This window comes from Myotis daubentonii, chromosome 11 (assembly GCF_963259705.1).
Source record: "Myotis daubentonii chromosome 11, mMyoDau2.1, whole genome shotgun sequence".
Classification (NCBI taxonomy): domain Eukaryota; kingdom Metazoa; phylum Chordata; class Mammalia; order Chiroptera; family Vespertilionidae; genus Myotis; species Myotis daubentonii.
In genome coordinates, this window is record NC_081850.1 from 78,945,531 (window position 1) to 78,966,060 (window position 20,530).

At 62.9% G+C, this 20,530-nt stretch overlaps 2 protein-coding genes and 1 long non-coding RNA gene across 5 annotated transcripts; 2 read left to right on the top strand and 1 right to left on the bottom strand.

Annotated features, from left to right (window-relative positions):
- The first annotated feature begins 1,792 nt into the window (after positions 1–1,792).
- Positions 1,793–15,612, top strand: POMT1 (protein O-mannosyltransferase 1). Of its 2 annotated transcripts, XM_059658364.1 has the most exons (19): positions 1,793–1,927; positions 2,976–3,082; positions 3,457–3,507; positions 3,949–4,095; positions 4,856–4,967; positions 5,301–5,366; positions 5,444–5,537; positions 5,631–5,786; positions 6,723–6,853; positions 7,208–7,303; positions 8,325–8,417; positions 8,910–9,006; positions 11,173–11,265; positions 11,496–11,616; positions 11,931–12,028; positions 12,384–12,497; positions 12,981–13,107; positions 14,062–14,239; positions 14,689–15,612. In XM_059658364.1, exons 1-19 carry the CDS (start codon positions 1,806–1,808, stop codon positions 14,861–14,863), a joined length of 2,178 nt encoding a protein of 725 aa, XP_059514347.1. In that variant the 5' UTR covers positions 1,793–1,805; the 3' UTR covers positions 14,864–15,612. The 2 variants fall into 2 exon arrangements, with proteins under 2 accessions (XP_059514347.1, XP_059514346.1); XM_059658363.1 differs by having other exon boundaries at positions 5,444–5,786.
- LOC132212502 (uncharacterized) lies at positions 13,114–14,042 on the top strand. Its single transcript, XR_009447754.1, has 3 exons — positions 13,114–13,289; positions 13,434–13,474; positions 13,622–14,042. It is a non-coding gene; the product is annotated as an uncharacterized LOC132212502 (long non-coding RNA).
- Positions 15,613–20,084, bottom strand: UCK1 (uridine-cytidine kinase 1). 2 transcript variants are annotated; one of them, XM_059658365.1, is made up of 7 exons: positions 19,864–20,079; positions 19,533–19,692; positions 18,795–18,891; positions 18,468–18,610; positions 18,286–18,380; positions 17,141–17,189; positions 15,613–16,798 (listed from the first exon to the last, which is right to left on the bottom strand). In XM_059658365.1, the coding sequence occupies exons 1-7, from the start codon at positions 19,969–19,971 to the stop codon at positions 16,617–16,619; spliced, it is 834 nt and encodes a 277-aa protein (XP_059514348.1). In that variant the 5' UTR covers positions 19,972–20,079; the 3' UTR covers positions 15,613–16,616. The 2 variants fall into 2 exon arrangements, with proteins under 2 accessions (XP_059514348.1, XP_059514349.1); XM_059658366.1 differs by lacking the exon at positions 18,286–18,380 and having other exon boundaries at positions 19,864–20,084.
- Positions 20,085–20,530: the final 446 nt, after the last annotated feature.

Sequence of the window (20,530 nt, forward strand, 5' to 3'; positions counted from 1 at the left end):
TTAAATAAAAAAAAAGTTAAAAAAAACACCCACAACACCCTGAAGCTGGACATGCTTTCTCAGGCTGTGTCCCTGGGTTTTCTGTCCTTTTCCTTCGAGTTTGCACGTTAATTAGGAGTGACTTGACTGAGATGCCTTAAAGCAACACGGGAGAGGCGACTGAAGCCTGTGGGTTAGGGGCATTTCCCAAGTGGGTCGGCATTAGCAGCCCCCGCTGTGGTGTTGGGTGCGCAGGACATCTGCCTGCACTCGCCCTCCCCTTGTCCCTGGAGAGGTGGGTGGTCAGAGGTGTCTGCTCTGCTGCCGGGCCTCCTGTCCCTTTGCTGGGAGCGGGGGCGGACTGCGCTGCACTTCAGTGGAGGGAGGAGGAGGGCCAAGAGCTGGCACCTGCGGGCAGGCGGCCGTGCTCGGTTCGGCCATCTCCGGGGTGTGACTTAGAAGACCTGTTTGTCACTGTTTCCTTCACTAGAACTGGACTCTCCCAGGACCGACCTTAGGGGGTAGTGAGGGTTCAAAGGATGGAGGCAACTTACAAGTCGTTCCCAAGTAGGTTCAACGTGGCCCCGAGGACCCTGCCCCGGGCACGTTCCTTCGCAGCCCGGTGACGGGATAAAGGGGACACGGGCCGGGGTCTCCCCCGACACCGCCCTACGCCCTGCCCTCCCGCAGCGAGTCCGGTGAGTCGCCTCACGCCGGGGTGGGGTGACCAGCGTGTGGAACGGCCTCAGCAACAGCGAAAACGCCGCTGTTGTGTCTGCAGCCGTCTGTCGGTCCGGGTTAAGGTGCACGTGGACGAGGGACCTGGCGAGTCCCCGAGGGTCATCGTCCCGGCCCCCGCGGTCCAGTGGGGACACGCGGGTCCGCGCCACCAAGCGAGGGGCGGGTGCGGCCCTCTGTGTCGTGAAGCATGAGCGTGGGCTGCGGGGCGCGGGCCACAGAACGCCAGGCCGGTCCCGCTCGCCAGGAGGCGGCCGCCCCGCGCAGCCCGAGAGCCCGCAGCCCCCGCGGCGCCCGCCCAGTGCGCACGCGCGGCGCTGCCCGACGGCCCCGCAGGCGCCGCGAATCGAGCGTCGAGCAGGGCGGTGGGCGGAGCTGAGTGCCGAGCGGCCCCGCCCCTCCCCGCCCCGCGCGTGCGCCCCAGGAGCCCCTCAAGGTCCGCACCCCCTGGCGGGTCCCAGGCGCGGCCGGGCGGGGGAACCGCTCTCCGGGCACGGAAGGAAGGTGAGTACGTGCGCGGCCCGCGGGCGAGCTGGGGCCCGAACGGGGGGCGGGTGCGCCCGGGAAAGAAGGGGACACGGGGGGAGGTGACACTTTGGTGAAGCGTGGCCCGGGACTAGAGCAGCCTGCGGGGAGAGGGGGCGCCCGGGGAGAGGAACGGGGCGTCCAGGGCAGACGTACCTTCGAGAAGTGGAGGTCCAGGGAGGGGGAAGCCCCCGGGTGAGAAAGGGGGCGCCAGGGGCCGGTGCTGACCCAGGGGGCACGGGAAGGAGGCGCGCGGGGCCGAGGAGGCTCCGAGGCTCGGAAGGTGGAGGTCCCCGGCCGCGCTGCCCCGTGGGGAGGGCGGGAAGGCCCTTCCTTCATTCACAGCGTCCTCCCTCCCCCCATGGTGCTGGCAGGTGTTGCAGGAACGAGTGCTCAGTCTTGAGGTTCCTGCATGCCCATCGCGGGTGCCTCGGGCGCCTCTCGAGGGCGGTGCTGCCTGGCGCATCCGCGGTCCTTTTCTCCGCCTCCGGGCCTTCCTGGTTGCCACCCATTTACTCTTGTGGCCTTTTCCAGGGACTCCTCGCGGCTTGCTCTTCGGCAAGATGTTGGGGTTTCTGCAGCGCCCCGTAGTGGTGACCGCGGATGTCAACTTGAACGTCGTGGCTCTGACGGCGGTGGGGCTGCTGAGCCGGCTGTGGCGCCTCGCCTACCCCCGGGCCGTGGTGTAAGCCAAACTGCCTGTTAAACAGCATGATCGGGAGAGGGAAATGCCGGGGTTCCGGGCAGTTAGAGGAGAGGCTGGTTTGTCCCAGGAAACCCCTGCAGAGCCCACGTGCCCAGTCCTGCCCTTGGGCCGGGGCAGCGCAGCAGTCTCAGGGGACCATTTGAGACCCCGTGGTTGGCGGGCAGAAGGCTGAGGAATATGGAAGTGAGTCCTCACTGACCTTAGAGGTGTTCTCTGTTATAATGGGAAACGACCCCTTTTATTAGTGAAGGGCTCTTTATTATCTGATACCTGTGTTCCTCTTTGTTTAAGTTTTTATTATGGAAAGCATCAAACATATACAAATAAGGGGAAAATTGTATGATGACCCCCTCACCCCGGTATTCATCACCCAGCTTCTACAGTTATCAACTCACGGGTGGGGGCCAGCCGCCGGCCCCAATCGTCCAATCGGGCTGGGCTGGATGGGGGAGGGGACTCGGGAGATTGGCCAGCCGACCCGCCCCCTGGTCGAACTCCAGGTGGAGAGGACAATTTGCATATTAGCCTTTTATTATATAGGATAGCCACCCCCTCCCTGGATTTTTAGAAGCAAATCATAGACATATTTTGTTCATAAGTAATTCAGTGTACAAGTGTCTCTTAAAGTGTCTTGTGTTTTATTTATTCTTAATAAAACACAAGACCACAGTAGCATCATCACACCTCAAAAAATGCACAGTGATTCCTTCACGTGAAAACGTTTTGTCACAGTGGGTTCCTGCATGGAGCTGGTGGACACGGGGGTTGGCCTCGGGTGTGGGAGGCCTTTCAGGGGCCGGCTAATGGCACACCCCTAAGTCCAGAGCGAGGGAGACACACAGAGCCTGTGTTTCGGGGAAGGCTGTGTACACGTGTCTTCACACCTGGGGACCTGCCGTGGTTGGGGCGGAGACCGGACCCTTGCCGATCGCGCCCTGAGCCGTGTGGAAACACAGGAGTACATTTATGCTGGCGCCCTCCTGCAGCTCAGATTCACAGTGAAGTTCCGTGTGGGTTTGTTTTCCAGTTTCGATGAAGTCTATTACGGGCAGTACATCTCTTTTTACATGAAGCGGGTCTTCTTTTTGGATGGCAGTGGACCGCCCTTCGGCCACATGCTGCTGGCCTTGGGAGGTAGGAACCTTCAGGAGTTATAGGAGGGCCCGGCCGGCGTGGCTCAGGGGTTGAGCATGGACCTGGGAGCCAGGAGGTCACAGTTCGATTCGCAGTCAGGGCACATGCCTGGGTTGCGGGCTTAATCCCCGGTGGGGGGTGTGCAGGAGGCAGCCGATCAATGAGTCTCTCGTCATTGACATTTCTATCTCTCGCTCCTCCCTTCCTTTCTGAAATCAATAAAAAGTATATGTATTTTTAAACTTATACACGAACTTTCTTGAGGGCAGTGGTCATGTCTTATTATTTATTTACTGTTGCTTGCTGTTGGCCGCCACTGTTCGGCACTCCTGAAACATTGCTGAACGGATCGTCGCTGATCAATCCTGTTTTAGGTTATTTGGGAGGATTCGACGGCAACTTTTTGTGGAACAGAATTGGAGCAGGTACATCTCATGTTCACTGCCCTTGCTGATTTGCATGTATTAGAATGGGGAGTTAGTGGTTTGTTAATGTGAGTCCAGGGTGTGATCGATTGTTTGGGTACACGTGACAGACTTTCGAAAAACCTGGTAAACATCTTAGTGTTTAGTGACAATGATTCCTCTATGTCTCTCCTGGATGTACAAATCCTGTGTGTTGCCACAGCGACGTAGGAGACGGGGGGGGGGGGGGTGTTGGGGGGGACGGGGGTAAAGCACGAACTAATTTCAGATCCTTAGTCTCGTTCCTGTGTGCCGTTGACTAGCGAGCACATCTCAAAGGCGTGCTCACACACCAGTTCCCGATGAGGCCCCCAGTGTCGTGAACGCTCGTACTGGAGTCTGTGAGTGTGAAACTCTGTTTGCAAACACGGTGCGCTCAGCTCCGCTATGGTTGCGTTCCAGAATACAGCAGCAACGTGCCCGTGTGGTCCCTGCGCCTGCTGCCGGCCCTCGCAGGGGCCCTGTCGGTGCCGATGGCCTACCAGATCCTGTGGGAGCTCCGTTTTTCTCACTGCGCCGCCATGGGAGCCGCCCTGCTGATGCTCATCGGTAAGGCCTGGGCCTGGGCCGGCTCTGGTTGGTGCAGGAAGAGCCACGGGCGGGCCTTGGCTACGCTTCAGTGTGTGGCCCAGGAGAGCTCGGAGTTCAGTAGACGTGCCCCCCTCAGCAGCTTCTGCTCCTAGGATGGCAGGCAGCTCAGGCAGTTGGTCCACATCTGACTCTGGGGGTCACCCCGCTCTCAGGCTGGGGGCTATGGAGGTGGGTGGCCAGACTTCACGTTGTGGGGGTGGGGCCATATGAATTGGGGCTGTCCAGACAGGTGCCCGGGTAACGGTGAACACCTCCACCTGCACCCACGTCTGCCACTCCCTGATGGCCTGCCGGGTTCCACCACCTCCCAGGCCCCACCCCATGGCCATGGCAGAGGAGTTAGTGGGTATTCCTCAGACAGGGCCTTCCAGCCCAGGTCTCCCAACAAATGAAGTGAACTCACATGCAAAGTGAGACCATCTGTAGAGAAAATGGAGGCCCTTTGCCAACATCAGGCCATAGCACGCACGGCGCCCACAGAGCTGGTATTGCTTCTGCAAATGAGAAGACGACAGACAGAAGCTCCGTGACTTGCCCAAGGTCACACGGTCTCAGTGGGTGTGACTCCCCCTAAGAACTTGCCCTCGTGGTTGTGGAGACACCCCAATGCTGAACGGGACGTCCCGCCGTCCGCTCTGAGCGACTGGGAGCGTTTGCTTTGTGGGTGTTTGATTTCACGCCTTTGCTTCCTTCCAACACACACTGCTCCTCCCAACAGAGAATGCGCTGATCACGCAGGCCAGGCTGATGCTGTTGGAATCGCTGTTAATATTTTTTAATCTACTGGCCGTGCTGTCCTACCTGAAGTTCTCCAACTCCCAAAAGCACAGGTACGGCCCGGGGACCTGTCCTAATTAACGAGAAGGAAGAGTAAGAGTCTGGGCGGCCTGGCGGCCCAGAACGGGCTGAGCCTTTTTGTCCGGGCGCGCCTGCTGGCTGTCTTGCAGCCACTCAGACCGGCCCTCAGCTCATGGCTTCATAAATGCATCCTCGTTTTCCTGTAACTTAAACTAACTGGAGAAACGTTCTGGCCAAAAAGAGAACTCGCGGGCCGACGATGGGGAAGAGGGGGTCCATTTTCCGCGTCTCTGAAGCTCGGTCCCGGCAGCCACCCTCGGGATCTCGGGGACCCGTGCGCAGCTCTGCCTCCGTCCTGCCCGCAGGCCCTTCTCCCCGAGCTGGTGGCTGTGGCTGACGCTGACCGGAGTGGCCTGCTCCTGCGCTGTCGGGTGAGTCTGGCTGGGTCTGAGCAGCGCCTGCGCCCTCCTCGTCTGTCATTTTAACTTCCCTCCATCGGTCTTTTCAGCATCAAGTACATGGGCATTTTCACTTACTTGCTGGTGCTTGGAGTCGCCGCCGTCCACACCTGGCACCTGATCGGAGACCAGGCTCTGTCAAACGTAGGGGAGCCTGCCGTGGGGGCGTGCGGGGGGGACGGCGTCAGGGGGGCGCAGTGGGAGCCTGCGTGCGAGGGGTGTCCCCCGTGTGCCCAGGTCTGTGTGCTGTGCCACGTGCTGGCCCGCGCAGTGGCTCTGGTGGTCGTCCCGGCCGTCACGTACCTGCTGTTCTTCTACGTCCACTTGACGCTGCTCTGCCGCTCCGGGCCCCACGACCAGATCATGTCCAGCGCGTTCCAGGCCAGCCTGGAGGTGAGAAGAGACCGTGGGAGACTCGGTTTCGTACGTAAACACTGTCGGGTGAGCCTCAGAGGGAGAGCCAGAGCGAGAAAGGAGGCCTGCGCCTCGGGGCTGTAAACTGGTCTGCGTGTCCCGAGGGTGCAGGCATGAGCGGAGGGGTAGCTCCGTCGGTGTGACGCAGAGGGGCCCCGAGACCCCTGCGAGGTCCCACAGGCTCCGGGGGCCGCATGAGCCTCAGAGGACAGACAGCTCGGCCTCATTCACACGAACTTTGCAGAAACAGTCAAATGCACCAGTTGAGGTGGTTGGAACTGTGGCCTGAAGTCACACCGACCTGTTCGGAAATGCTGGCGAGCTGCTTTCTCACCTCGTAAATGGACACAAGCCCTGCCTCCGAGGCGGCATGCCATCAGTGGTTCTGATCAATGTAACACGACAGAGCTGTGTCTTATCTATACTAATAAAAGGGTAACGTGCTAATTCGACCGGACATCTTCCAGACATCTGGACAAAGCCACAGTCGCGGAGATTGAGGCAGAAGAGGTTAGAGGCTATCAGGCCAGCAGGGGAGGGCAGTTAGTGGCGACCAGGCCGGCAGGGAGGGCAGTTAGGGGCGATCAGGCAAGCAGGCAGAGTGGTTAGGGGTGATCAGGCAGGCAGGCAGAGTGGTTAGGGGTGATCAGGCAGGCAGGCAGGCAGGTGAGTGGTTGAGCCAGCAGTCCTGGATTGCAAGGGGGATGTCTGACTGCTGGTAGTCGGACATCCCCTGAGGGGTTCTGGATTGGAGAGGGTGCAGGCCAGGCTGAGGGACCCCTCCTCCCATGCACAAATTTCATGCACCGGGCCTCTAGTGTAATTATAATTGCCAGCACCCCGAATATGCTCCCAGGTGGGGGAGGGCTGTGCAGGGGAACCCTGGCTCTCACTTGCCCCTTTTGGCCTTTGTAGGGGGGGCTGGCTCGGATCACGCAAGGCCAGCCCCTGGAGGTGGCCTACGGCTCACAGGTCACTCTGAAGAGCGCCTCGGGCAAGCCTGTGCCCTGCTGGCTCCACTCCCACCCGAGCACCTACCCGTTGAGGTAAGGAAAGTGCTGTTTTATTGGAAGTTATAAAATGTTTGTCGTATTTTTTCTGTTACCAACTTTCACATTATGTGAAGAGGGTCGGGGAGACAGGGAATTGAACTCTTGGGTCTGATTGTCAGAGTCTTGGTATCTCTGCGTGTAAACCAGTGAGAGGGCTCGCTGGGCGGAGGGCCCGGCACACCCGCGAGGCGGCCTCGTGACCCCACACTGGTCGTGTTCTGCCCACGTAAGGTCCAGTGTTCTGGCCCCTCTTAGATTTAAACTGTTTATCCTTCTTTTCCCCTAACACCATGCTGGGTAGTTTACGGAGCCCCTGCAGACCCAGTCTTTGTTGACCCTCCCCTGCAGCTACGAGAACGGCCGGGGCAGCTCCCACCAGCAGCAGGTGACCTGTTACCCCTTCAAAGATGTCAACAACTGGTGGATTGTCAAGGACCCCGGGAGGTGCGTACAGGTCCTGGGCCTTCAGGCCTGACCGCACAGTGGCCAGTGGGGCCTACACCGTCCGCTCCTGCTCCTCCTGCCCATGCTCACCCACTCACCTGCTCCAGCTTCTGCCCGCCCTCCCCACTCACCTGTTCTAGCTCCTCCTGCCCACCCTCCCCACTCACCTGTTCTAGCTCCTCCTGCCCGCCCTCCCCACTCACCTGTTCTAGCTCCTCCTGCCCACCCTCCCCACTCACCTGCTCCCACTCCTCCTGCCCACCCTCCCCACTCACCTGTTCTAGCTCCTCCTGCCCGCCCTCCCCACTCACCTGCTCCCACTCCTCCTGCCCACCCTCCCCACTCACCTGTTCTAGCTCCTCCTGCCTACGCTCCCCACTCACCTGCTCCCACTCCTCCTGCCCACCCTCACCCACTCACCTGCTCCCACTCCTCCTGCCCGCCCTCCCCACTCACCTGTTCTAGCTTCTCCTGCCCGCCCTCCCCACTCACCTGCTCCCACTCCTCCTGCCCACCCTCCCCACTCACCTGTTCTAGCTCCTCCTGCCCACGCTCCCCACTCACCTGTTCTAGCTCCTCCTGCCCGCCCTCCCCACTCACCTGCTCCCACTCCTCCTGCCCGCCCTCCCCACTCACCTGTTCTAGCTCCTCCTGCCCACGCTCACCACTCACCTGTTCTAGCTCCTCCTGCCCCTGCATGTCGAGGCCAGTGGGGCCCTGCGTCCCTTTCCCCGAGCGGGCACTGAGCAGGTCTGTGTGAGAGAGGGATTTCTGAGTGGGCCCCACGGTGTTCGTAGGTAGCACAGAGCAGCCCAAGTGTGAAGGTGGCAGACGGGACCATGTTTGGAAGCTTGGAAAGTTGGCCATAGGTTTCAGAAACGAGTTCAGTGTCATGGCTGTTGACACGAACTCACGTCGTACAAGGGACAAACTGGTTGGGCGGCTGCACATTCCCAGTTGTCCCCCTGGGAGCACCCAGAGCCTCGACACGACCAGTGACGTGCGGCTCCTGTCTTCCCAGGCACCAGCTGGAGGTGAGCAACCCGCCGAGGCCCGTGCGGCATGGGGACGTGGTGCAGCTGGTGCACGGCATGACCAGCCGCCTCCTCAACACGTGAGCCCGCCCGCCCTCCCTCCTCCCTCCCAGCTCCCAGCTGTGCTCACCTGCACTCCCCGCGGGAGGGGACCCAGGGCGGCAGCTGAGGGAGCAGAGGGAGGGAGATGGCTGTAGTGAGGGGCCAGGTGAGGGGAGAGCAGCCAGGCTCGCGTGCTCAGGGTGCAGTGGGGCTCCTCCATCGGTGGTGTCCCCGCTGTCAGTGAGCCCAGCAGGACTGGGACTGGGGTTCAGTGGGGCAGGGGGGTGGGGACATGTTGGCTCTCAGCCTCTGAGCAGCCCATGTATTTTGGGGGCTGGCCGCCCCTCACTACACCACCACCCAGCTCCCCGGGCACTCGCCATACTTTCCGTCAACGTGATCTGGCACCCTTGGGTCAGAGCGACTACAGGGCCGCTGCCCCTTAGGCTGAGCTGGCTGTTTCTGAAAAGCGGCTTTTCCCCTTAAAGAAACAGCTGAGGAATTCCCGTGAGCATTGTTTGGTGTTGCAGGCACGACGTGGCAGCCCCCCTGAACCCCCATGCGCAGGAGGTGTCCTGCTACATCGACTACAACGTCTCCATGCCCGCCCAGAGCCTCTGGAGGCTGGTGAGTCGCGGACACTGCGGAGACGGGGAGTGACCACCATCAGCACACGCACCTTCTAACAGGACGTTGGAAACCGCCGTTTAGCATGATCCAGGTTCAGGGGTAACCTGGGAAGGGATACGGTCATCAGAGTTCGTGGCTGTTTTTACAGGGAGTAGAGACTTCCACAGACCATGGATCTGGGGGCGCTGGTATCAGACAAATGGTTTGCAGACAGTTGGTAAATGCTTGCTGCTGGGCTCTGTGGTTCTGCCAGGAGGAGGTGCCTCTGGCTTCGTCACTCAGTGTCAAGACCAGGTCACTGAACCCGGGGTCGGGGCTCCAGCACCCTCGTCACCCAGGAGCCTTGGTCGGCCCGGCCTGACAGGAACACCTGCCCTGTCGCAGGCTCCCCTGGGAGAGGCCTGGCCCTCGGGCGAGTCCTGGGGCTGCCCCTTCCCAGGGCAGCTGGGATAGTGGCCGCCTTCCTCCGAGCGACCAGGCCAACATGGCCCTTTGTACAACGAGTCTCGCTCTCCAGGATGCAGGCGGTGTCCTAGGAAAGGTGGCGGGGTACGCCCTGGTGTCCTGGACATTGGCTGTCTGAGTTCAAGGGCGTGAGTTGAGTAGTGGCACTGGGGTCGCCTCCCGAGGCTCCTGCAGCGGCAGCTCCCCACTCAGCCCCGTGTGTTCAGTGGTGTGAGCTGCATGTCCAGTGCACTGAGTGTGGCTGGTGGCCCTCAGCAAGGCGGGGCTGCTTTTCCATGTCTGTGCCCAGCAGCACCTCTCCTCCCCCTTCACATGCGACAGACGTCCATGTGCTGTGATGTTGTCATGCACCGGCTTCGCCCGCCTCTCCCCTGGCCTCCCGCCTCCACGGGAGTTGTTTGTGCCTGTTCCGTGACATCGGGAGCTGTCCCAAGAGTCCCAGGCCCCCCCGCTGCTGGCTTGTCGCGGGGGTCTCCTCGCTGATCCCTCTCCTCCTCCTCAGTCCCTGCTGGTGGCCCCGTCAGCCCCACATGGAGCAGGGGAGGCAGGCTGACCGCAGTGCGGCCCCTACACCACCTCACGGCGCCCTCGCGAGGCCACAACAATGCCAAGTGCTCCTCAGATGTCAGTTGTTTATTCCCTGATGTCAGGAGTCCCCTGGGACAGCTTTCAGGGACGGTCTCTAACCTCCATTGCTCCATCTTTGCATCCGGGCCGAGCTCTAAGCCCTGTGGGTGAGCAGGCATCCCAGAAGCGCAGGTCTTTGGTCTCTGCCTGAAGGCTGAGCTGCTGCTGCAGGAGGCACTGTGCCCCAGGCTCAGCCCGCTACCCCCAGGCTCAGCCCGCTACCCCCAGGCTCAGCCCGCTATCCCCCAGGCTCAGCCCGCTACCCCCAGGCTCAGCCCGCTACCCCCCAGGATCTGCCCGCTACCCCCCAGGATCTGCCCGCTACCCCCAGGCTCAGCCCGCTACCCCCAGGCTCAACCTGCTACCCCCCAGGATCTGCCCGCTACCCCCAGGCTCAGCCCGCTACCCCCAGGCTCAGCCCGCTACCCCCAGGCTCAACCTGCTACCCCCCAGGCTCAGCCCGCTACCCCCCAGGATCTGCCCGCTACCCCCCAGGCTCAGCCTGCTACCCCCCAGGATCTGCCCGCTACCCCCAGGATCTGCCCGCTACCCCCAGGCTCAGCCCGCTACCCCCCAGGCTCAGCCCGCTACCCCCAGGCTCAGCCCGCTACCCCCAGGCTCAGCCTGCTACCCCCCAGGCTCAGCCCGCTACCCCCAGGCTCAGCCCGCTACCCCCAGGCTCAACCTGCTACCCCACAGGCTCAGCCCGCTACCCCCAGGCTCAGCCCGCTACCCCCCAGGCTCAGCCTGCTACCCCCCAGGATCTGCCCGCTACCCCCAGGATCTGCCCGCTACCCCCAGGCTCAGCCCGCTACCCCCCAGGATCTGCCCGCTACCCCCAGGTTCAGCCCGCTGGCCCCCCAGGATCAGACCGCTACCCCCAGGTTCAGCCCACTGGCCCCCCAGGATCAGCCCACTGGCCCCCCAGATCAGCCTTTTTGCCCCCCACGTCAGCCTGCTGGCCCCCGATCAGCCAATTCGCCCCAGGATCAGCCATCAGTTTCAGCGTGACTGGCCTCACCTGTGGAAGGAAGCCGGAGAGGGATGTAACGGGCAGATTTGCTCTTACAGGACATCGTGAACAGAGAGTCGGACGCCGAGATCTGGAAGACCATCCTGTCGGAGGTGCGCCTCGTGCACCTGAACACGTCCGCCATCCTGAAGGTAAGGGCTGCTGCCTGACCCAGAGCCTGCATCTCGGCCCACAGTCTGCGCGGCTCCTGGCCGAGCCGCCCTTCCCCGGCCACTTGTGCCAAGTGGATGCTGTGTTTGCACGGAAGGTGGGGGCCTTTCTAAGTCCTCAGAACTGAGCCCTCACATGCGGACCTTCCGGAGCCCTGGCCGCGATGAGCCAGGGCCTGGCTTGCCCCTCACGCCCTCGTCCCGTCTTCCAGCTGAGCGGGGCCCACCTCCCCGACTGGGGCTTCCGGCAGCTGGAGGTGGTTGGGGAGAAGCTGTCCCGGGGCTACCACGAGAGCGCCGTGTGGGCCGTGGAGGAGCACCGCTACGGCAGGAGTGAGTCGCTGACCCACGGGGCCCTGGTGAGAGGCGGCACAGCTCCCACGCTCTCGCACACCACACGCCCCTCCCAGGCCCGCTGAAGCTGCCAACAGCCAGGGGGTTACCCTGCGGTCCACAGGCCGTGTGAGCCGAGCTCTCACGGGTCCACAGACCCTAGTTTGTCGGTAGTTTCTCGGGGAAACAGAATGGGACGCCGCCAGTCGCCGTGGGGTTTGGAAGGCAGGGAAGCCGCCTGCGCTGCACCCACAGCTGTGCCCAGCTCCTGACCTTAATCTGCTCTGTTCTTTCGGGCCTGGTGTGTCCGTCAGGCCAGGAGCAGAGGGAGAGGGAGCTGGAGCTGCACTCGCCAACTCACGTGGACGTCAGCAGGAACCTGAGCTTCATGGCCAGATTCTCGGAGCTGCAGGTGACGTGGAGCGGGAGGCGGGAATGGAGGCTGTGGAGTCCTCCCCTCCCCAAGTCAGTCTTTACCTGGGACCTGACGCAGTGGAAGGCGTGTGTCCGTCCGTCCCGCCACCCAGCAGGCCACGTTGCCAGGCCCCAGTCAATCCGATGGAGACCGGAAGCACGGCTCCCTGGTCTAGATGTGCCCTTAGACGAGTGACTGGAGCCCCTGGGGCCGGCCACCAGCAGGTTGGAATCCAGGTCTCCTGCTGAGCCCGCCTATCGGGCCGCGCTGCCTCCGTGGCGCCTTCCAAATGAGCTTGAGGTTGGGCCCCAGCGCAGGTGCCTGGCTGCCTGACGGGCTCCGGCTGTTGCAGTGGAGGATGCTGACGGTGAGGAGCGACGACTCGGAGCACAAGTACAGCTCCACGCCGCTGGACTGGGTCACCCTGGACACCAACATCGCCTACTGGCTGCACCCCAGGACCAGTGTAAGCAGCGCTGCCTTCCTCCCCTCTGCTTCCCGCCGAGTGCTGGCTCCTGGGCTGGCCGCAGAGCCGAGGAGCGAGGACGCGTGTGCGTGGAAGGAAGCGGCCCTCCGCTCTGTGGCCGCGCCGCACCTTCCCTGCTGTCCGTGCACGGCCCCTGCGCTCAGCTGGCAGAGCTTCCTTAAGGCACCTGTTGTCGCTTCCCCCAGGGAAGGCGGCAGAGCCTGCTCAGCCATGGCTCCTGCGACGACACGAGCTAACGATGCTCACGTCCTCCCGGCCAGAGCGCGCCGAGCGGTCACTCGCAGAGCAGGGCCCCGGGCACACCCTTAGCTGTGCGTTGCTCTGTGCGAGTCCCTCTGGGAGCAGCCTGCTGTTGAAGACAATCGCGGCTCCTGATTGTAGGAAACTCCGCACATCCTAGAAAGGGCCGCGGCAGGAACAGGCCCCATGGAGGCTGTGCTGATGGCATCTCCGTCCTTGTAGGCTCAGATCCACCTGCTGGGGAACGTGGTGATCTGGGCTTCCGCCGGCCTCGCCACCGCGCTGTACGTCCTGCTCTTCTGCTGGTACCTGCTCCGCCGCCGGAGGCGTGTCTGTGAGCTCCCCGAGGGTGCGTGCACGCTCCCCCCGTTTCTCCTCCTCCTACTTCTGACCAGAGCTCAGCTCACCAGGAAGCTCTGCCTTCAGGTGGCATCTTTGTTTCTGCCTCCAGGGGCGTAAATTATTTTTGTCTCCCCAGAGACAAAATGTTGCATTCAGCCCCCACGTGACCTTCTGGGCTTCTCCAGGGAGGTGCAGGCACTGGGCAGGGAGTGCAGGCACTGGGCAGGGAGTGCAGGCACTGGGCAGGGAGTGCAGGCACTGGGCAGGGAGGTGCAGGCACTGGGCTGGGAGGTGCAGGCACTGGGCAGGGAGGTGCAGGCACTGGGCAGGGAGGTGCAGGCACTGGGCAGGGAGGTGCAGGCACTGGGCAGGGAGTGCAGGCACTGGGCAGGGAGGTGCAGGCACTGGGCAGGGAGGTGCAGGCACTGGGCTGGGAGGTGCAGGCACTGGGCAGGGAGGTGCAGGCACTGGGCTGGGAGGTGCAGGCACTGGGCAGGGAGGTGCAGGCACTGGGCTGGGAGGTGCAGGCACTGGGCAGGGAGGTGCAGGCACTGGGCAGGGGTGGCTGGTGAGCCCAGGGCGGAGCCGCCATGTGTACCCAGTGGAGGGTCTGGTGTTTGCTAGTAACAGAAACCCACTTAGCACCATCTCCAAACAGAAAAGGAATGAGCCCCAGGACAGGAGGCCCCGAGGCACTCCTACTGTGGGGCTCTGGGAACTGGTCCATCCTCCCCACTGGACAGGCAGCCCCTCAGCTCCCTAAGTCGTACCGACCAGATAATCCCGACACGGCACCTTGACGAGCAGCAGAGGCTGGGCCTCCCGCAGGGCTGGTATTTCTCAGAGGAGGTTCCGTGAGGACCCAGCGGGCGCTGCAGGGGGTTCTGAGGGCCAGTCTGTTCTTCCTCCAGCGATGGGGGGTGGGGGGAGGGGAGAGCTGAGCCTGCGCCATCCTCCCCAGATTCCTGGCTGCGCTGGGTGCTGGCCGGGGCCCTGTGTGCCGGCGGCTGGGCGGCGAACTACTTCCCGTTCTTCCTGATGGAGAAGACGCTCTTCCTCTACCACTACCTGCCCGCACTCACCTTCCAGATCCTTCTACTGCCCGTGGTCTTGCAGCACATCGGCGAGCACCTGTGCAGGTCTGGGCCATCACAGTGTGAGGGGCGGACTGGGGCCCTGGGGTCGAGGATGAGCCTGCACAGCCGTTGGGGTGGGACGTGGGAAGTGGGTCTGTGGTCCAGACCAGGGGGAAGGTGAGCAAGGGGAACCTAAGGGTGGGGAGGGGTCTCGGACGGCCATATTGGCCCGTTGGCAGGCACAGAGGAGGTAGACCGGGAAGCTGTGTAACCTGGGGGGGCTGGGAGCCTGGAAGCCTCGAACGGGGAGAGGGGGAGGGGGGAGCCGTGATGCGTGGGGTTGGCGTTCAGGTGGAGCAGAGGCTCGGAGACCTGAGCAGTAGGCTGAGACGGGCACGACGGGTGCGGGGAGGGGGGGGTGGGCGCAGGCAGAAGAGGCCAGGTGCTGAGTGCGGCGGCCAGTGGGGCGGAGCCACAGGAGCCACACCTGCGCTCTGCTCTGGCACCCACAGGTCCCAGCTCCACAGGAGCCTGTTTGGCGCCCTGGTGGTCGCATGGTACTCGGCCGCCTGCCACGTGTTTAACATGCTGCGCCCACTGACCTACGGGGACAAGTCGCTGTCACCCAGCGACCTCCAGGCCCTTCGCTGGAAAGAGAGCTGGGACATCCTGATCCGCAAACACTAGCAGGACTGGCACGAGAGATCCAGGGTCGGGACCGGGACCGGGACACGCTCGGGGGAGCTGGCCAGGCCTGGCGGGGGCTCTCCTCTGGTCCCCTTCACCTTAAGCACCTTATTCTTATGCGGACAATAAAGAACACGCTGTGCCCACAAATCCTGGGGCCCTACACGGGGACACGTGTTGAGTGGCAAGTGTGGGGCTCGGCGACGGAGAGATGGCGGGGAGTGGGAGTGACGGGCGTGAGGGTCAGACCGGACGGGCCGGTCTTACTAACAGACACGCCTGGTCCTCCCTCCCAAGCACCCGCTGGCCCCGAGCTAGAGCCTCTCCCCGGGGGGCCTCTAGGCTTTGCCCGGAACAGCTGAGTGTCACTAGCCACTGGGCCGGCCGGGCGGGGCCTCAGGCTGAGTGAGGCGGTAACCCTGTGTCAACCCTCTCGCTGACTGCACACCCGTGAGGCTAACGGGCAGCAGACAGTCAAGGTGTGTCATCTGTTCCTTGTCCTGAACTCGCCTTTGGTGTAATTAAAAAGGGACCACTGCCCTGGCCGGCTTGGCTTAGTGGAGAGAGCGCCAGCCTGCGGACTGAAGGGTCCCAGGTTCCACTCCGGCCAAGGGCATATGCCTGGGTTGCAGGCTCCATCCCCAGTAGGGGGCGTGCAGGAGGCAACCGATCAATGATTCTCTCTTCTCCCTTCCTCTCTGAAATCAATAAATAATATTTTAAGAAATAATAAAAAGGGACCACTGGCATTCATATTGGTTATTTATTGATTCTCTCCCCGAAGGGCACAACACGCTTGACGAAACTGAGTCACCAGCAGCCAGCCACGGCTCAGCCGATGTCAGTTGTGTGACCAGCTACTACTCCATAGAAAGAACTCAGAGTGCCGCGCAGGTTAGCACAGTGATGGGGCAGGACCCCTTTAACACGTGGCCACCACGTGGGAAGGAAGACACTCCAGGACGACACAGGCCACGGGGGCTTGGGGCATGGACTCAGTGAGGGAGGGAGAGGGGCTGGCTTTGGGCCACAGCACTCGCTCATGCCTCAGGTCCAGCATATTCCTTGGCTAGAGGTGGGACAGCACCCTGGGCTCAGGGTCTCCTGGTGGACCCTCCCCAGCCGGGGCTGGGTGAGTGGGTGTCCCTGCTTCCTGTCTGGTGCTGGTTAAAAAGACGCCTGTCCCCAAGGCTCCTGCCCCGCCCTGCCCTGGAGCCCAGGCCAGGAGAAAGGCCTCGCTGGCTCCTCAGGTCAGGTCAGCCTGTCACAGGCTGGATCACACCCACTGCGGGTCACGAAACGGGGTTACTAGCTCACTACACGGTGTTAGGAAACAGAATAGAACAGAAAACATGGGACGTACAACATAAAAAGGGGAGGTATTTTCACACTTTCAGTCGCACATGTGAGAACTGATCACACCAGAGAAACTCGCCATGAGACCAGTCAGAACACTGAGCACAGTGTCCAGATGTCCCTCCTCCCCCCACAGCGCGGCCCCGTGTCCCCGCGTGAGCATCACAGGCTGCCACGCGCCCTGTGGCATTTCTCAGTGACCTGGCCTGCCTATCCTCCTCACCACGAGGGAGCAGGTGCAGACACAGCCCCCACCCCATCGAACTGGGGGGACCCCGCGTCCAGCGCCCCGGTACTGAGGACACTGACTCACGGGACCGTCCCAGAGGCGGACAGGAAGCAGCAGGTGTCTGGGGGCAGGCGGGCGCCTCCGGGCCTGCGGGAGGCACACCCGTCCTCAGTGCGGCCTGCTGCTGGACTCCAGGTGCGACCGTTTGCCGACGGCCAGCACCGCGGAGTGGTCTGCGGGCTCAGGAAACGTCCTCTTGCAGCTGCGCCCGTTGGCCCCTCCACGGTGCCACTTGCAGATGTCCCCGTTCAGAATGTCCTGGATGTGCTGCACGATCAGGTTGATGGCGACTGCGGCAGACAGACAAGAGCGCGTCAGCCGCACGCGCCCTCCACCCCGTCGCCCGTCTGTCCGGCACCGGGTCTCAGCAGACAGAACACACGTCCAGGCCTGGACACCAGACTTGCCGGCTGGGCCAGCGAGGACTTCTGCTGGCCTGGGGCCTGGTTAAAGGACTTCCTGCTAACAGTGGCTCCTCAACAGTTTTCTCTACTAGTAGCTATTTTCCCAGCAGCTTTATTGAGGTGTAACTGACATATAATGTAACTGTCAGCGACCAGGGGGGATGGGGCAGTGCCTGCCTTGGGGCTCTGGGCAGAGACTTCGGGCAGCCCATCAGGCCTGGTTCTTACCCATATTGTCCACCCCTCGGGGGATGATCACATCCGCATACTTCTTTGTCTGCAACACAAAAGGGAGGATCTTGTAAGAATCTGTCCACCCCGCCCTCCAAGGTGCCCTCCAGTTGAGGAGCAAGCCTTGAGGTGCCTGGATTCCTGGGTCACAGGCAGGAGGGGGCAGGGGGCAGGGGGCAGGGGGCAGTTATCAGCAAGGTAGGACAGTGCTCCAGGCAGCGCAGCAGGAGGTGGCCAGGCAGCCAGGAGAACTGGTATCTCCTGTATCTCTGAAATGCTGTGCTCTGCTCGATGCTACCAATAGAACAGTCTCGAGGACAGTTCTCTGTGCTAACAACTTCATTCACTGGGCCAAGTGGAGCGTGGCATCCTCCACCACGTGCTTCGTCTGCAATCAGGGCCCTTCTGCAAGAACCCCGGACGAGTGGCAGGTGCACAAGGTGCACTGCACACAAGAGCGGCCGCAGTGCAGCTGCCAACATGCCGGGCATCGCTCACTCTCGCCAGCCCTGTGCGAGGGAGGGGCAGGGCTGCTGGGGACACCTGAACCAGGCAAAGCACAGGGAGGGGAGGAGAAACCTGTGCGGCCCCGGGGATGGACCTAGGAACCGTCTGGTGTTGGCGTGTGAATGTGGGCCAAGGAGACATGTTACAAGAGATGCGCCACCAAGGCAGGAGGGACAGCCTGGGCAGCTGTGTCTGCAGGTAGTGGACCTGCCGGAGGGCCAGGCGCGGCTCCCCTGGCCGGCTCACTGCTGAGCGGACTGGAGGCGGAGGCCAGCAAAGGGGGTAAGCAAGATAGCCCGTGCGGTCAGATGACGAGAAGCCCCCTGGGAACACAGAAAGCAGGCCCGAGGCCGGGAGCAGAGGGGTCTCGGGGTCATCCTGCACAGGCAATCCCGGTGACCAGGGCAAGGCCTGAAGCAGGAGGGAGCCGGTGAGGATACGGGGAGTGGCTTTTCTCGGCAGAGGGAGCAGCAGGGCAGAGGAGGCCTGGAGAGCTGGGCACGCCCTGGGCATCTGGGCACTAGCTGAATCTCCATTTATAATCGGACGCGTGCCTCCCCACCAGCTCCCAGAACCAGGCATCGTGTCTCTGGAGGGAGAAAAGGCAGGCATTCCCAATTAAGCGCAGGCAGTACCGGCAGGCAGAACTCCTCGAAGGCTGGCTTGACGAAGGTGGTGTACTGGGTCAGAATCTGCTCCAGGTCCCTCCCGCGGTTCACGTCTCGGAGAACTGCAGCGACAGGAGCCAGGAGGCCGCCGTCAGACCCGGAAACGACCGCCCAGCCTCAGCCCGGGGCAGGGAGGCCGAGCGCCTTACCTCTTCTCGACAGCCTGACGTCGGAGTCCGTGTCCACAAAGAGGCGCAGGTGGAACATGTCCCGGATCTCCTGGCTGTAGAAGACCAGGATGCCCTCAAACAGGACCACGTCCGCCGGGTACACCACCGTGGTCTCCGGTAACCTGCGGGCAAGAGCAGGGAGCGGGCCCTGCTGGAGACAGGGTCTCCCGGGCACTGACTCCACCGAGGAAACAGATCACGGCGGGAGAGGGGTGTCCGCAGAAACCCATGGGTCAGGCCTGCCGCGGGCGGTCTGTAAGCCCCGGAGGGGACGCCCTGAGTGCCTCCCAGGAACCACCTGCTCACCTCGAGTGGGTCACAAAGTCATAGGTTGGGACCTCGACAGTTTTGCCCTCGACGATGTTTTTCAGAGTCCTGTGCATCAAGTCATTGTCAAAGGCATCTGCAGGGATGGACAAAAGGCAGGACGGTCCAGGCGTCCTGTGCTGGGATGCTGGCGGTCCTGCTGGCGGTCCCGGGACCTGAGGGACGCCTGGGCCGGCAGTGGCCTCTACAGCCTCCATCTGCAGAGCCCTCTGCAGTCCTGCACCCACTGATGGCCCTGTCCTTGCTGACCCCAGCAGTGCCACTGCCCAGGCCGCTGTCCCCGGAAAGCAGGAAGCGCGGATCTGCGGGTCGTGGCGGGCAGGGCGGGCTGGCCTCCTCGGGCCATGACCCTCCCCACCCCTCCAACTGCCACCTGTTCCCCTGGCCCCCGACCAACCACGAAACAAAGTTTCTGGGTCTGGGCTCTGCTTCCCCCTGCAGGCCTCTCAGGAACTGTGCCCCAGGCAGCGGGCAGGGCCAGGCCGCAGTGGACAACGGGGTGTGCAAAGGGCCCCGTGGGGAGGTGAGTGGACTTCTCCACATCACAGGGCAGGGGTGGGGGTCCAAAGGCGCTCCCGCTGCCTGGCTCCCACCAGGGTCCAGGGCCCAGCGCCCACTCCACCTCGGGTGCCTGGGCAATTGTATGGGCCCCGCTCAGCGCTCCTGGGCCCCGAGCCGGCCGCCCTCCCGCCCTCCGCCGCCCAGGGCCAGACCCACCTGGGTGGTCGAAGTTGTACTGTCCCTTCAAGGCCTTGGCCTTCTGCTCCGCCGTCAGCACCTTGTAGAACCTGTCCTGGCTCAGGATGACCACCTTCCGCTGCCGGTGGTCCACCTCGTTCTGCCCCAGCAGCTCCATGATCTTCTCACACACCGTGGACTGGGGCACGGACACAGGGCGCGCTGACTCGGGACCGCACGTCGCCGGCGCTGGACACGGACCCGCCCGCCCCCGCCCCGCCCCGCCCGCAGCCCTGCCCCGTTCCCTCCCCGACGGAGACGCGCCCCGGTCGCGGTGCCGCGCAGACCCCGCCGGGCCGCTCGCCCTCACCTTGCCGCTGGCGGTGCCGCCGCTCACCCCGATCAGGAAGGGCCGCTGGCGAGGCCGGTCCGCCTCGGGCGTGGCGCCCCCGCAGTCGTCGCCTCCAGGCGAAGCCATCTGCGGCGCCGCCGGTCCGCATCGGGTTCCTCGCGGCGGCCTCCTCCCCAGACCAGCCAGCCCGACCGCCCCCTCGCTAAGGTCGGAGACGCCCCCTCGGAGCTCCACTTCCGGGAGTGGCCGGGAGGCGGTGGGCGCGCGGGGCATGGCGGGAGTTGTAGTCCGAGGAGCCGAGCCGGTGCGCGGTGGGCAAATGTCACGGGATGGCCCGTCGGGAGGAGTGGTCAAGGGGCTTGGCCTCCTGAGCCTGTGGACCTGGACAGAGGGAAGCTGATGAGGGGGCAGCCCAGCCAGGGCAGCATGAAAGCCACCCCCTAACTGAGAGGACATACACAGGCACTCAAAACAGGACCATTCACCGTTCACAGTGAGCCTGGGCAGGTTAGGGTTGGGCTAGGGCTAGGGTTAGGGTTAGGGTTAGGGTTCTATAATGTGGTTAGGGTTAGGGTTCTATATTGTGGTTTGGGTTAGGGTTAGGGTTCTGTAATGTGGTTAGGGTTAGGGTTCTGTAATATGGTTAGGGTTAGGGTTAGGGTTCTGTAATGTGGTTAGGGTTAGG

Excerpts from the sequence above, each read along its gene's own strand:
- UCK1 (XM_059658365.1), bottom strand. The coding sequence starts at position 19,971 with ATGGCTTCGCCTGGAGGCGACGACTGCGGGGGCGCCACGCCCGAGGCG. Across the intron at positions 18,611-18,794 it reads GACTTTGTGACCCACTCGAG|GTTACCGGAGACCACGGTGG; the intron begins GTGAGCAGGTGG and ends TCTTGCCCGCAG. Across the intron at positions 17,190-18,285 it reads TCGAGGAGTTCTGCCTGCCG|ACAAAGAAGTATGCGGATGT; the intron begins GTACTGCCTGCG and ends TTTGTGTTGCAG.
- POMT1 (XM_059658363.1), top strand. The coding sequence starts at position 1,806 with ATGTTGGGGTTTCTGCAGCGCCCCGTAGTGGTGACCGCGGATGTCAAC. Across the intron at positions 1,928-2,975 it reads GCCTACCCCCGGGCCGTGGT|TTTCGATGAAGTCTATTACG; the intron begins GTAAGCCAAACT and ends TTTGTTTTCCAG. Across the intron at positions 3,083-3,456 it reads CATGCTGCTGGCCTTGGGAG|GTTATTTGGGAGGATTCGAC; the intron begins GTAGGAACCTTC and ends ATCCTGTTTTAG.